The sequence below is a fragment of the Elephas maximus genome, chromosome 2, assembly GCF_024166365.1.
Source record: "Elephas maximus indicus isolate mEleMax1 chromosome 2, mEleMax1 primary haplotype, whole genome shotgun sequence".
NCBI lineage: Eukaryota > Metazoa > Chordata > Mammalia > Proboscidea > Elephantidae > Elephas > Elephas maximus.
Window position 1 is genome coordinate 70,825,188 of NC_064820.1, and position 14,735 is coordinate 70,839,922.

The 14,735-nt window shown below is 39.1% G+C and overlaps 1 protein-coding gene across 5 annotated transcripts in view; it reads left to right on the top strand.

The window, feature by feature from the left end:
* The window catches only part of ERBIN (erbb2 interacting protein), a 169,693-nt gene that overhangs the window by 60,467 nt on the left and 94,491 nt on the right, over positions 1 to 14,735 (top strand). For all 5 annotated transcript variants that reach the window (XM_049864706.1, XM_049864695.1, XM_049864714.1 and 2 more), the window contains 2 exons: positions 365 to 562; positions 11,747 to 11,864. In XM_049864706.1, coding sequence (XP_049720663.1) covers positions 374 to 562; positions 11,747 to 11,864 — 307 coding nt within the window. In that variant the 5' untranslated portion in view covers positions 365 to 373. The remainder of the gene's footprint in view (positions 1 to 364; positions 563 to 11,746; positions 11,865 to 14,735) is intronic.

Below are 14,735 nucleotides of genomic sequence, written 5' to 3' on the forward strand. Positions count from 1 at the left end.
TGATTGACTTATTTCACTCAACATAATGCCCTCCAGATTCATCCGTGTTGTAAGATGTAAGAAACAGAGTACTCTTAAGCAGAAATTGAAGAGAAACCTTTTTTTGTATTAGGGTTTTTCCTTTTGAGAGCTAATAAGCAGACTCATAAAGCACTGTTTCCTTTAGAAGCATATAGTTACTTTACAGATTATTTTGTAAAGCTTTTAAGTACATAATAGATACAAATTTGGATATTAAAACAATGTTAAATGTATTCCATTGTGTTTGTGCTTAGCTGTGATATTTGAATTGGAATAATTTATTCAGAAAAATTGTTAGAAAGTGTATGTTTTAATTACATTGATTTTTATTTGAATATTGCAGTGTCTAAAAATGACTACAAAACGAAGTTTGTTTGTGCGGCTGGTACCATGTCGTTGCCTACGAGGGGAAGAGGAGACAGTAACTACTCTGGATTATTCGCATTGCAGTTTGGAACAGGTTCCCAAAGAGATTTTTACTTTTGAGAAAACGTTGGAGGAGCTCTATTTAGATGCTAATCAGATTGAAGAGCTTCCAAAGGTATGTTAATATTGTCTTTCAAGAATTACCTTTAGTTATTTTTATGTTTATTTTAGAATAGAGATATGATATTCTTAATGTTGCCATAATGTTGTCTATCTGTATTTGTGTGTTGTCTCCCATTTTTTAAATTTTGTCTTAGGGTTTCAGCACAGTTCAAGTTTTTTAAAATAGATTTTTAAAAAAATCTTTATTTCTTGGAGTTAATTGCATGCATACTCATTCAAATTACTTAAAATTTTGTATATGACTCTAATTGTGTTATTGCAACTGTTGTTGTTAGGTGCCTCGAGTCGGTTCTAACTCATAGCGACCCTATGCACAACAGAACGAAACACTGCCCGGTCCTGAGCCATCCTTACAATCGTTATGCTTGAGCTCGTTGTTGCAGCCACTGTGTCAATCCACCTCGTTGAGGGTCTTCTTCTTTTCCACTGACCTTGTACTCTGCCAAGCATGATGCCCTTCCCCAGGGACTGATCCCTCCTGACAACATGCCCAAAGTATGTAAGACGCAGTCTCGCCATCCTTGCCTCTAAGGAGCATTCTGCTTGTATTTCTTCCAAGACAGATTTGTTCGTTTTTTTGGCAGTCCATGGTATATTCAATATTCTTTGCCAACACCACAATTCAAAGGCATCAACTCTTCTTCAGTCTTCCTTATTCTTTGTCTAACTTTCACATGCATATGATGTGATTGAAAATACCATGGCTTGGGTCAGGTGCACCTTAGTCTTCAGGGTGACATCTTTGCTCTTCAACACTTTGAAGAGGTCCTTTGCAGCAGATTTGCCCAATGCAGTGCGTCTTTTGATTTCTTGACTGCTGCGTCCATGGGTGTTGATTGTGGATCCAAGTAAAATGAAATCCTTGACAACTTCAGTCTTTTCTCCGTTTATCATGATGTTGCTCATTGGTCCAGTTGTGAGGATTTTTGTTTTCTTTGTGTTGAGGCGGAATCCATACTGAAGGCTGTGGTCTTTGATCTTCATTAGTAAGTGCTTCAAGTCCTCTTCACTTTCAGCAAGCAAGGTTGTGTCATCTGCATAATGCAGGTTGTTAATGAGTCTTCCTCCAATCCTGAATGCCCCGTTCTTCTTCATATAGTCCAGCTTCTTGGATTATTTGTTCAGTATACAGATTAAATAAGTATGGTGTAAGAATACAACGCTGACGCACACCTTTCTTGACTTTAAACCAATCAGTATCCCCTTGTTCTGTCTGAACAACTGCCTCTTGATCTATGTAAAGGTTCCTCATGAGCACATTTAAGTGTTCTGGAATTCCCATTCTTCGCAGTGTTATCCATACTTTGTTATCATCCACACAGTCGAATGCTTTTGCATAGTCAATAAAACACAGGTAAACATCCTTCTGGTATTCTCTGCTTTTAGCCAGGATCCATCTGACATCAGCAGTGATATCCCTGGTTCCACGTCCTCATCTGAAACTGGCCTGAATTTCTCACAGTTCCCTGTCAATATACTGCTGCAGCTGTTTTTGAATGATCATCAGCAAAGTTTTGCTTGCGTGTGATATTAATGATACTGTTCTATAATTTCCTCATTCGGTTGGATCACCTTTCTTGGAAATAGGCATAAATACGGATCTCTTCCAGGCAGTTGGCCAGGAAGCTGTCTTCCGTATTTCTTGGCATAGACTAGTGAGCATCTCCAGCACTGCATCTGTTTGTTGAAACATCTCAACTGATATCCCATCAATTCCTGGAGCCTTGTTTTTTGCCAGTGCCTTCAGAGCAGCTTGGACTTCTTCCTTCAGTACCATCAGTTCCTGATCATATACCACCTCTTGAAATGGTTGAATATCGCCTAATTCTTTTTGGTATAATGACTCTGTGTATTCCTTCCACCTTCTTTTGATGCTTCCTGCGTTGTTTAGTATTTTCCCCATGGAAACCTTCACTATTGCGACTCAAGGCTTGAAGTTTTTCTTCAGTTCTTTCAGCTTGAGAAACGCCAAGTGTGTTCTTCCCTTTTGGTTTTCCATCTCCAGCTCTTTGCACGTGTCATTATAATACTTTACTTTGTCTTCTCAAGACGCCTTTTGAAATCTTCTGTTCAGTTCTTTTACTTCATGAATTCTTCCTTTTGCTTTAGCTGCTCGACGCTCAAGAGCAAGTTTCAGAGTCTCCTCTGACATCCATCTTGGTCTTTTCTTTCTTTCCTGTCTTTTCAGTGACCTCTTGCTTTCTTCATGGATGATGTCCTTGATGTCATTCCACAACTCGTCTGGTCTTCGGTCACTAGTGTTCAATGCGTCAAATCTGTTCTTGATATGCTCTATAAATTCAGATGGGATATACTCAAAGTCATATTTTGGCTCTTGTGGACTTGCTCTGATTTTCTTCAGTATCAACTTGAACTTGCATATGAGCAGTTGATGGTCTCTTCTACAGTCGGCCTCTGGCCTTGTTCTGACTGATGATATTGAGGTTTTCCATCGTCTCTTTCCACAGATGTAGTGAATTTGATTTCTGTGTGTTCCATCTGGCGAGGTCCATGTGTATAGTCGCTGTTTATGTTGGTGAAAGAAGGTATTTGCAATGAAGAAGTTGTTGGTCTTGGCAAAATTCTATCATTTGATCTCCTGCATTATTTCTGTCACCAAGGCCGTATTTTCCAACTACTGATCCTTCTTTGTTTGCAACTTGTGCATTCCAATCACCAGTAATTATCAATGCATCTTGATGGCATGTTCGATCAATTTCAGACTGCAGCAGCTGATAAAAATCTTCTAGTGGCCCTAGTGGTTGGTGTGTAAATTTGAATAATAGTTGTATTAACTGGTCTTCCTTGTAGGTGTATGGATATTATCCTATCACTGACAGCGTTGTACTTCAGGATAGATCTTGAAATGTTCTTTTTTACTATGAATGCAACAGCATTCCTCTTCGAGTTGTCGTTCCCAGCATAGTAGACTGTATGATTGTCTGATTCAGAACGGCCAATGCCAGTCCATTTCAGCTCACTAATGCCTAGAATATCAATGTTTATGCGTTCCATTTCATTTTTGACGATTTCCAATTTTCCTAGATTCATAGTTCGTACATTCCGGGTTCTCATTATTAATGGATGTTTGCAGCTGTTTCTTCTCATTTTGAGTCGTGCCACATTAGCAAATGAAGGTCCCGAAAGCTTTAGTCCATCCATGTCATTAAGGTCGACTCTATTTTGAGGAGGCAGCTTTTCCTCAGTCATCTTTTAAGTGTCTTCCAACCTGGGGGGCTCTTCTTCCAGCACTATATCAGACGATGTTCTGCTGCTATTCATAAGGTTTTCACTGGCTAATGATTTTCAGACGTAGACTGCTGGGTCCTTCTTCCTAGTCTGTCTTAGTCTGGAAGCTCAGCTGAAACCTGCCCTCCATGGGTGACCCTGCTGGTATGTGAATACCGGTGGCTTAGCTTCCAGCATGACAGCAACACACAAGCCCCCAGAGTACAACAAACTGACAGACACGTGGGGGTTATTGCAACTTGGGTAAATTAAGAAAACTACATTATCTGCAGCTACTAGACTTAACTAGTCAAAAAAATGAAATTATTTTTCCCTAGTTTTCGTAAGTTATAATAATAGCTAGTTGTTTTTAGTTGCCATCAACTCATGGTTACCCCATGCAGAACAGAATGAAGCGCTGCCACGTTCTTCACTGTCCCCAGGACTGGTTGCAGATTGGTCTGTTGTGATCCATAAGGCTTTCGTTGACTTATTTTTAGATGTAGATAGGTAAACTTTTCTTTCTAGTCTTAGTCTAGAAGCTCCACTGTTGTAACATTTGTTGTCGTCATTAGGTGCTGTCAGGTTGGTTCCAACTCACAGAGACTCAATATACAACAGAATGAAATGCTGCCTGGTCCAGCACCACCCTCACAATGGGCTTGAGCCTATTGTTGCAGCCATGTTGGCAGTTCATCTCATCGAGGGTCTTCCTCTTTTTTTGCTGACCCTCTACCAAGCATGATGTTCTCCAGGGCCTAGTCCCTCTTGATAACAGGTCCAAAATATGTGAGATGAAGTCCCACCATCCTTGCTTCTAAGGAGCATTCTGGCTGTACTTCTTCCAAGACATACTTGTTCATTTGTTACATCATAGCAACATGAAAGTCTCCAGTTACAGATAGGTGGTGGCTGCACATGAGGTGCATTGGCTTATAATCAAACCCAGGTCTTCCTTATGGAAGGCGAGAATTCTACTTCTTCACCACTGAATGCCCCATAATAACAGCTAACACTTTTCTAAATATCTTAGTTATATTATGTCACTTATTGCTCAAAACAACCCTATGAGGTACATGCTAATATATTTCCATTTTCAGATGAGAAGAGTGGGACACAGAGGTTAAATAATTTGCCCAAGATCACACAGCTGTTAAGTGGCAGAACTGGCATTCAAACCTAGGCAGTCTTAATGGTGCAGTACACTGCCTCATCACTGTATTTTTGCCTTTAATCTTTATGTAGTACTGTATACCATGTAGAGCTTTTTTTAAAAATAATTTTTATTGTGCTTTAAGTGAATGTTTACAAATCAAGTCAGTTCCTCACATATAAACTTACATACAACTTACTACATACTCCCATTTACTCTCCCCCTAATGAGTCAGCCCACTCCCTCCTTCCAGTCTCGCCTTTCGTGACCATTTTGCCAGTTTCTAACCCTCTCTACCCTCCCATCTCCCCTCTAGACAGGAAATGCCAACACAGTCTCAAGTGTCCACCTGATACAAGTAGCTCACTTCTCATCAGCATCTCTCTCCAACCCATTGTCCAGTCCAATCCATGTCTGATGACTTGTTTTCAGGAATGGTTCCTGTCCTGGGCCAACAGAAGTTCTGGGGACCATGACTACTGGGATTCTTCTAGTCTTAGTCAAACCATTAAGTATGGTCTTTTTATGAGAATTTGGGGTCTGTATCCCACTGTTCTTCTGCTCCCTCAGGGGTTCTCTGTTGTGCTCCCTGTCAGGGCAGTCATCGGCTGTGGCTGGGCGCCGTCTAGTTCTTCTGGTCTCAGGATGATGTAAGTCTCTAGTTCATGTGGCCATTTCTGTCTCTTGAGCTCATAATTATCTTGTGACCTTGGTGTTCTTCATTCTCCTTTGATCCAGGTGGGTTGAGACCAATTGATGCATCTTAGATGGCCGCTTGTTAGCATTTAAGACCCCAGACGCCACCATTTAGAGCTTTTTTTAAAAAAAGATAGGAATTATCTTGAATGAAAAACTAAGTAAAACCTTGTGTTACTTGTTTTTATTTAACAGTTATTTTCCCCCCTTAGTTCTTGTTGTTGTTAGGTACCATTGAGTTGGCTCTGACTCACAGTGACCGTATGCAGAACAGAATGAAACACTGCCCTGTCCTGTGCTATCCTCACAATCATATGTTATGCTTGCGCCCATTGTTGCAGCCACTGTGTCAGTCCATCTTGTTAAGGGTCTTCCTCTCTTTCGCTTACCATCTACTTTACCAAGCATGATGTCCTCGAGGGACTGGTCATTCCTGATAACATGTCCAAAGTATATGAGACAGCATCTTGCCATCTTTGCTTCTAAGAAACATTCTGGTACTTCTTTGAAGACAGATTTGTTTGTTCTTCTGGCAATCTCTGAGGTAGTCAGTATTCTTTGCCAACACCATCATTCAAACCATCAATTCTTCTTTGGTCTTCCATATTCATTGTCCACTTTCACACACATATGAGGCAATTGAAAATACCACAGCTTGGGTCAGGCGCATTATCTTAGGCTTGGTTCTCTAGAGAAGCAAAACCGGTAAAGCATATAAATATATATAGAGAGAGATTTATATCATAGAAACGGCTCACATGATTGTAAAGGCTGAAAAATCCCAAGTCCTTGGATTAGGATAGAGGCTTCTCCCAATTTATGTAGCTGCAGGGGCTGGTGAACTCAAGATTGGCAGGCAGGAAAGCAGGGCCCTTGCTCACAGGCTGTGAATAGCGATGAATGCCAAGATTGGCAAGCAGGACCGCAAGGCTTTCTCTTGATTCTCGTAGCTGCAGGGGCTAGTGAACCCAAGATCGGTAGGTCGGAGAGCAGGGCTTTGCTCACAGGCTGTGAAGATCCATGGATCCCAAGATCAGCTGATAAGCTGATAGCTGAAGTCCCGAGAACCGGAGGTCAGATGAACAGGCAGTTGAACGCTCCAAAGCGAGCAAAAAGCCAGAATGTCTGCTCATATTCAGATACGGGCCACACCCCCAAAGAAACTCCCTTTCAGCTGGTTTGCTACTTAACAGCAGATCCCAGCATGGGGTTGATCACGTATGGACACTGAGAATCACGGCCCAGCCAAGTTGACACAATCTTAACCATCACAGTCCACCCCTTGTCAACTTGGCATATGTACACATCTCCTTAAACCATACATAATCTCTGAATAAAGGCAATTATGAAGTCATACTTGTGCCTAACATAATATAACTTACATGCGTACAACCAAAAACACACTAACCCCATTTATATCTTATCTTTTATAAGTAAAAAAATGAAAGTACTTGGTGCACACATGCAAAGCAGAAATACAATTACAGTCCTTGTTTCTGCAACCGGTCACGTAAGTGTAACTGGTATTTAGAACTACCTTCTTCCACCACTCATTCTGTATTCGCTTTGCCCTCAGCAAGCACCTCAGCTGGCCGTGGTTCTTTACCTGGTAGTGTGACCCAAACCTTCATTCCTGAAGGTAGTCATGTTGGAATTGGGTTGCTGTAGTTTTCCATTGACTTTAATCACAGAGCATTGTAGTGTTAAGAGATGCTCTAAGGGATCTCCTGCATTCTGGACACAGCCTTCTTTACCTCCATCGTGTAATACCAGTTCGATTTCCTCTTTTCAGTATGTACATTAATGATAAAAAGTAGCCATCTATATATGAAATAGACATGGTTCTGAAAAGTTGCTACGTTCCATAATATACCGTATACCCTTTTCTATTGATGTACAATTATGTAATTGATGGTAAAGTGTCTATTTAGTCCTCACATTGTAATTTTGTTGTTAAACATGTGGGTTTTTTGAGGTAGGATTCTATTTGCTCATTCTTCATTCCCCCCACCCCCGCCCCCACCTCCCAGCCAGCTTTTGTAGAAAAGTTTTTGGAGGACATACTTTTTTTTAATTTTAATTTTTTATTAGGTGAAAGTTTACAGAACAGATTACTTTTCCCATTTAATCGTTTTGTACAAAAACTGTTCCATGACATTGGTTTCATTTCCCACAATGTGTCAGCATCCTCTCCATTTCTGTCCTAGGTTACCTATTTCCTTTCATCCTGATTTTCTGCCCCTTCCTGCTTTCTCATCTTTGCTTTTGGGTAGGTATTTCCATTTTGATCTCACGTAATTGATTGTTCTAAGGAACACATTACTTTCGGGTGTTATTGCTTTTTATGGACCTGTTTATGGTCTGGCTGAAAGGAGCTTCCGGGAATGGCTTCAGTTCCACTTCAGAAAGGTGTCTTAGGGCCATAATCTCGGGGGTTCCTCCAGTCTGTGTCAGCCCATCAAGTCTGGCCTTTTTTGTGAATTATATTTTTTGCTCTACAATTTTTCTTCTTCTCTGACCAGGACCCTCTGTTGTGATCCTACTTAGAGTGATCTGTAGTGGTTGCCAGGCACCATCTAGTTTTTCTGGTCTGGGGTCATGTAGGCTATGGTTCATGTGGTCCATTAGTCCTTTGGACTAATTGCTCCCTTGAATCTTTGGTTTTCTTCATTATCATTTGCTCTGAATGGGAAGAGACCAATAGTTGTATCTTGAGATGCTCACTGGAAGCTCTAAAGACCCCAGGCACTACTCACCAAAGTAGGATACTGAACTTTGTGTTTATGAACTATCTTGTGCAAATTGACATAGCTGTCCTCTAAGTCTATATTCTTTCACCTTCTAGCCTAGGAACTTCATCCCACGAGATGTTTGGTCGTATCTAATTAGTTGCCTTGATTGTGGCTGTTGTGTGCTCTATTGTCTATATTAATATATAAGCAACCCCTACGGTTATGTATGTGGAAATATCCACAACCAAGCCTGTATCTGCAGGTGGGTGTGTTCACTTACACCCTCCCACACTTTTTGGCATACCTGTCTACCTATGTATCCATTCATAAATTAGTGTTTGTTAGTACAATTGTTGCGGGATTGTCTCTGCTATAATAATCACCTCTGTGGCCCTTTGTTCTTGAGTTCCTGTCTATGTCCTCCCATGCATAAGTAGGTCATACATTTCTGAAATCTAGTAACAACAACTAGAGAAATAAAGTTGGTGGACAAGGTTTATTGCCAGGAAATATTCTTTATTATAGTCACTTGATTTCTTTGCTAGGATTTTTCAGTGGCTGTTTTGCCTCTCTCTATATATATATATGCACTGTTTTCTTTTATTCTGGTAAGTCTGTGTGCAACAAAACACTTGCCATTTCAACCTTCTTCACATGTACGAATTGGTGACGTTAATTAACGTTTATCATGATGTTCAACCATTATCATTATCTATTTTCAAAATTTTCCATCACTCGTAACAGAAGCTCAGTGTCTCCTAAGCAATGGGACTTCTTTTTTTCCTCCGTTCTGCTTGTCCCTAGTAATCACTAATAAACTTTGGTCTTTATAAAGCAAAAAAATCCATTGCCATGGAGTTGACTTGACTCATGGTAACCTCATGTGTTATAGAATAGAACTGCTTCATAGGGTTTTCTTGGTTATAATCTTTATGGAAGTAGATTGCTAGGCCTTTCTTTCTAGTCTGAAAGCTCTGCTGAAACCTGTTTAGCCTCATAGCAACAGACAAGACTCCGCAGATGCATGAGTGGTGGCTGTGCTTGAGGTGTATTGACCAGGAATCCAATCTGGATCCTCCTGCATGGAAGGTGAGAATTCTACCACTGAACCACCACGTCTTATTTCTCCATCTGTTGATGGACACTTTAGGCTGTTTCCACCTTTCAGCTATTGTAAATTGTGCTGTAACGAACATTGGTATAGAAGTATGTTTCCATTCCTGCTTTCAGTTCTTTTGGGTATATACTTAGGAGTGAAATTGCTGAATTAAGGGATAATTCTGTCACTTTTTGAGGAACTGCCAAAATGTTCTCCACAGCAGCTTCACCATTTTACAATCCCACCAGCAATGGATGAGAGTTCCAATTTCTCCACATCTTTGCCAACACCTGTTATTTTCAGTTTTTAATCAAAGCCATCTTAGTGCGTAAAGTGTGATATCTAGTGTAGTTTTGATTTGCATTTTCCTAATTGTTAATGACTTTGAACATCTTTTCATGTGGTTATAGGCCACGTGTTTTCCATTGTGAAATGTCTGTTTAAGTCCTTTGCCCATTTTTTTAAATTGGGTTGTCTCTTTGTAAGTTGTAAGAGTTTTTTTATGTATTCTTGATATTAAATCCTTATCTGATATATGGTTTCCAAAAATTGTCTCCCATTCTGTAGGTTTTCTCTTCACTTTGTTGATTAAGTCCTTTGATGAAGAAGAGTTTTGAGTTTTGGTGAGGTCCCATTTGTTTTTTTTTTCTTTTGTCTGTGCTTCTGTTTTTGAAAACTATGGCTTTAGCTCTTATATTTAGGTCTTTGATTCATTTTGAGTTAGTTTTCATATATGGTATGAGGTATGAGTTTAAGTTCATTCTTCTGTTTGTGGAAATCCAGGTGTCCCATACCATTTATTATTGAGATTATTCTTTCTCCCCATTGGATTGGCTTAGCATCCTTGTCAAAAATCAGTTGACCATAGATGTGTAGGTTTATCTCTGGACTCTAAATTCTATTCCATTGGTCTGTATGTCTGTTGTTAGATGAGTATCAGACTGTTTTAATAGCTTTGTAATATGTAATATGTTTTGAGATAAGGAAATGTCAGTCGTCCTATTTTGTTTTTCTTTTTTAAGATTGCTTTGGCTATTCAGGGCCCCTTGCTGTACCGTGAAAACCCTGGTGGCATAATGGTTAAGAGCTACAGCTGCTAGCCAAAAGGTCAGCAGTTCAAATCCACCAGGCACTCCTTGGAAACTCTATGGGGCAGTTCTACTCTATCCTGTAGGGTCTCTATGAGCTGGAATTGACTCGAAGGCAACATGTTTGGTTTGGTATTTGCTGTTCCTTATAAATTTGAAGATAGGCTTTTGAATTTCTGCAAAGAAGGCTGTTGGAGTTTTGATGGTTCCTGCATTGAATCTACAGATGCTTTAGATAGAATTAACATCTTAATATCAAGTCTTCTGATCCATGAATATGGTATATCTTTCTATATATTTAGGTCTTTAATTTGTTTCAGAAGTGTTATAGGTTTCAGTATACAAGTCTTTCACTTCCTTCATTAAATTTATTCTTCGATATATTATTCTTCTAGGTACTATTGTAAATGGAATTGTTTCCTTAACTTCTTCTTCAAATTGCTCAATGCTAATGTATAGAAACTGGACATCTTTGTGTATTGACCTTATATCCTCCTACCTCACTGAATGTATTTATTAACCCTAGTATTTTTCTTGTGGTACTTACCTTCTTAAATCTCACTCTGTTTATCCCTCTTCCCAATTTTCTGTGTTTTATGGAAAATGTAGTGTAACTTTAATTCTAATTATTAGAACCTTTGACCACTGAAAGAGCAGTGTCTTTCAAACTGTATGTGGAGACCCATTGATAGCTCACAAAAATCAATTCGGTGTGTGTGGCCAGCATTAAAAAAATAATAAAAGTAATTTGGATCATCAGATTTAGCAAATAAAAATATAGGATACTTAGTTAAATTAGAATTTCAGAAAAGTAAGGAATAATTTTTTTTAGTGTGAATGTGTTCCGTACAATATTTAGGAAATAGAAGCTCCAAAGTTTATCATATTTAAGAGCCACTTATTTTTTTGACTGCTCAACAGAGAATACAGCCATGTATTTATTCTAAGTGTATTTTGCTCAGGACAGAATTCTGAGGATGTAGACCATTCTTAGTGTTTCAGTTGTATTCAGGTTTCTATTAGCATAACCAGAGCAATAAGAGAACTTCCCTGGTACTTGTGTGTATATGAGTCATTTAGTTTTAATAAGACTGTTTGTTTCTGTAAGAGTCAGGAAATGAAATGATTTCAAGGAAGCTTAAACAGATAATCAAAATCCGTTTGTCTCTTTTTTCAATAGCAACTTTTTAACTGCCAGTCTCTACACAAACTGAGTTTGCCAGACAATGATTTAACAACGCTACCAGCATCCATTGCAAATCTCATTAATCTCAGGGAACTGGATGTCAGCAAGAATGGTAAGTTTTTTTCTAACTTTTTGTACTTCGGGTCATGTTACATTATTAAGTTTATACCCTATTTTAACAAATAAAAGTATAAAATTAAATGTCAGATTGAAATGTATTATGAAATTAGCTTCATCTAAGAAAAAGTAAAAAGGAACCGGTAGTGTGGTGGTTAAGTGCTTGGCTGCTAACCAGAGGGTTGGCAGTTCAAATCCACCAGCCATTTCACAGGAGAAGGATGAGGCGGTCGTCTTGGAAACACTGTGGGGGAGTTCTACTCTGTCCCATAAGGTCATTATGAGTTGGAATGGACTCCATGGCAATGGATAGTAGTAAAATGCTGTGCATACACGTTATAAATAAGTACAAAATAAAGTTACATATTTATACATGTTTACTGACCTGTTGTTTGTAATGATGAAAAATTAGTAACAACTGCATTTTCCATTGTTGATGTTCTAATGTGATTAGTAAGAAGAATTCATGTATCTCCATCAATACTGACATGAAATGTAGTGTTAAAGGTAAAAAAAAAAAAAAAAATTGTGGAACATTAGAAATGATAAGATCATTTAACAAATATAGGTAGTCCTTGGGTTACGAATGAGATCTGTTCCTAAGTCTGTCTTTAAGTTGACTTTGTAGGCAATTTGGAATGGGTACATACTCTTCTTATTTAGCGTCAGCCAAATGTTGGTCTTAACACATAGTGTATGTTGTACCTTTCTATGCGTATGAAATACTTAATAAACACTTCTAAATTGCATGATATTTTCATGAGTGCCACAAAGTAGAATATGAGTTCATTATTATGAACCATTGTATTTAACTCAAATTTTTAATATAATACATTTTATGGCAGTCCGTTCTTAAGTACGAGTTGTCTCTAAGTCAGACGTTTGTAACCCAGGGACTGCCTATTACTTATTGAGAGTCCAGTCTGTACTAAGTAGTCTATTAGGAGCCTGGGTTACAAGTAATAGTCAGGTATAAAAGAACATAACCACTGCCCACGTGGAGTGTTTAGTCTTGTCTTTGTGGTATTTTAGTTTGATAGGCATAGAAAAAAAGTATATAAGATACATTCCAGAATGTTAAGCACCTGCCTTGGTAGCAGATGGAACTAGGCATTTGAAATTTTTGGAGTGAGCATGTGTTTTTAATTACAAAAAAAAGAAAGAAAATATCATGAGAATAATTTTTAAATGCTTTGCCCAAAGATCTGCTTTCAACAAACAGTAAATATTAAGTCATATTCAAGTGGTCTTTGGTCCTCATGAAGATCAAAGACCACAGCCTTCAGTATGGGTTGGACTTCAACATAAAGAAAACAAAAATCCTCACAATTGGACCAATGAGCAATATCGTGATAAACAGAGAAAAGGAGGAAGTTGTCAAGGATTTCATTTTACTTGGATCCATGATGAACAGCCATGGAAGCGGCAGTCAAGAAATCAAAAGACACATTGCATTGGGTAAATCTGCTGCAAAGGACCTCTTCAAAGTGCTGAAGAGCAAAGATGTCACCTTGAAGACTAAGGTGCACCTGACCCAAGCCATGGTATTTTCAAGCACATCATATGCATGTGAAAGCTGGACAGTGAATAAGGAAGACCAAAGAAGAGTTGATGCCTTTGAATTGTGGTGTTGGTGAAGAATACTGAATATTGAATATACCGTGGACTGCCAGAAGAACGAACAAATCTGTCTTGGAAGAAGTACAACCAGAATGCTCCTTAGAAACAAGGATGGCGAGACTGCGTCTTGCATACTTTGGACATGTTGTCAGGAGGGATCAGTCTCTGGAGAAGGACATCATGCTTGGCAAAGTACAGGGTCAGCAGAAAAGAGAAAGACCCTCAATGAGATGAATTGACACAGTGGCTGCAACAATGGTCTAAAACAACAACGATTTTAAGGAGGGCATAGGACCAGGTAGTGTTTTGTTCTGTTCTGCATAGGGTAGGTATGAGTCGGAACTGACTCGATGGCGTCTAACAACAACAACATTCAAGTAATTCTTTATAACATTTGGAGAAAACCTTTATAAACAAGTCTGAACGGGTTCGTGCAGTGGTACCAACATATACTTAGTAATTATTTTCTGTAGCTCTTGGTTCTAAAGTCGGTCTTTCTTTGCCCCAGTGACATGAGCTTCCAGCCGTAATTGTTCTGTCATATCACTTCTGGTAAATTCATGGATTTGGTATGATTTTAGGACTGATAAAATAGTCATCCTGTTCTCACAATTAACAGCTTGCTTTGGCAGGTGAATTTACCAGTGTCATGGAATGAATTATGTCCCCACAAAAATGTATGTATCAATTTGGCTGGGCCATGATTTCCAGTATTGTATGGTTGTCCTCCATCTTGTGATTGTAATTTTATGTTAAAACAGGATTAGGGTGGGATTGTAATACCCTTACCCAGGTCACATTCCTTATCCAATGTAAAGGGAGTTTCCCTGGGGTGTGGTCTGCACTACCTTTTATCTCTCAAGAGATAAAAAACAAAGGGAAGCAAGCAGAGAGTTGGGGACCTCATACTACCAAGAAAGCAGTACCAGGAGCAGAGCATGTTCTTTGGACTCGGGGTCTCTATGCAGAGAAGCTTCCAGTCTGGGGGAAGATTGACGAGAAGGCCAACAGAGAGAAAATGCCTTCCCCTGGAGCTGACGCCCTGAGTTTGGACTTTTAGCCTACTTTACAGTGAAGAAATAAATTTCTCTTTGTTAAAGCCATATATTTGTGGTATTTCTGTTATAGCAGCACTAGATGACTAAGACAAGCAGGTATCCTTAGAAGCAAGGATGGTGAGATTTCGTCTCGCTTACTTTAGAAATGTTATCACAGGGACCAGTCCCTGGAGAAGGACATCATGCTT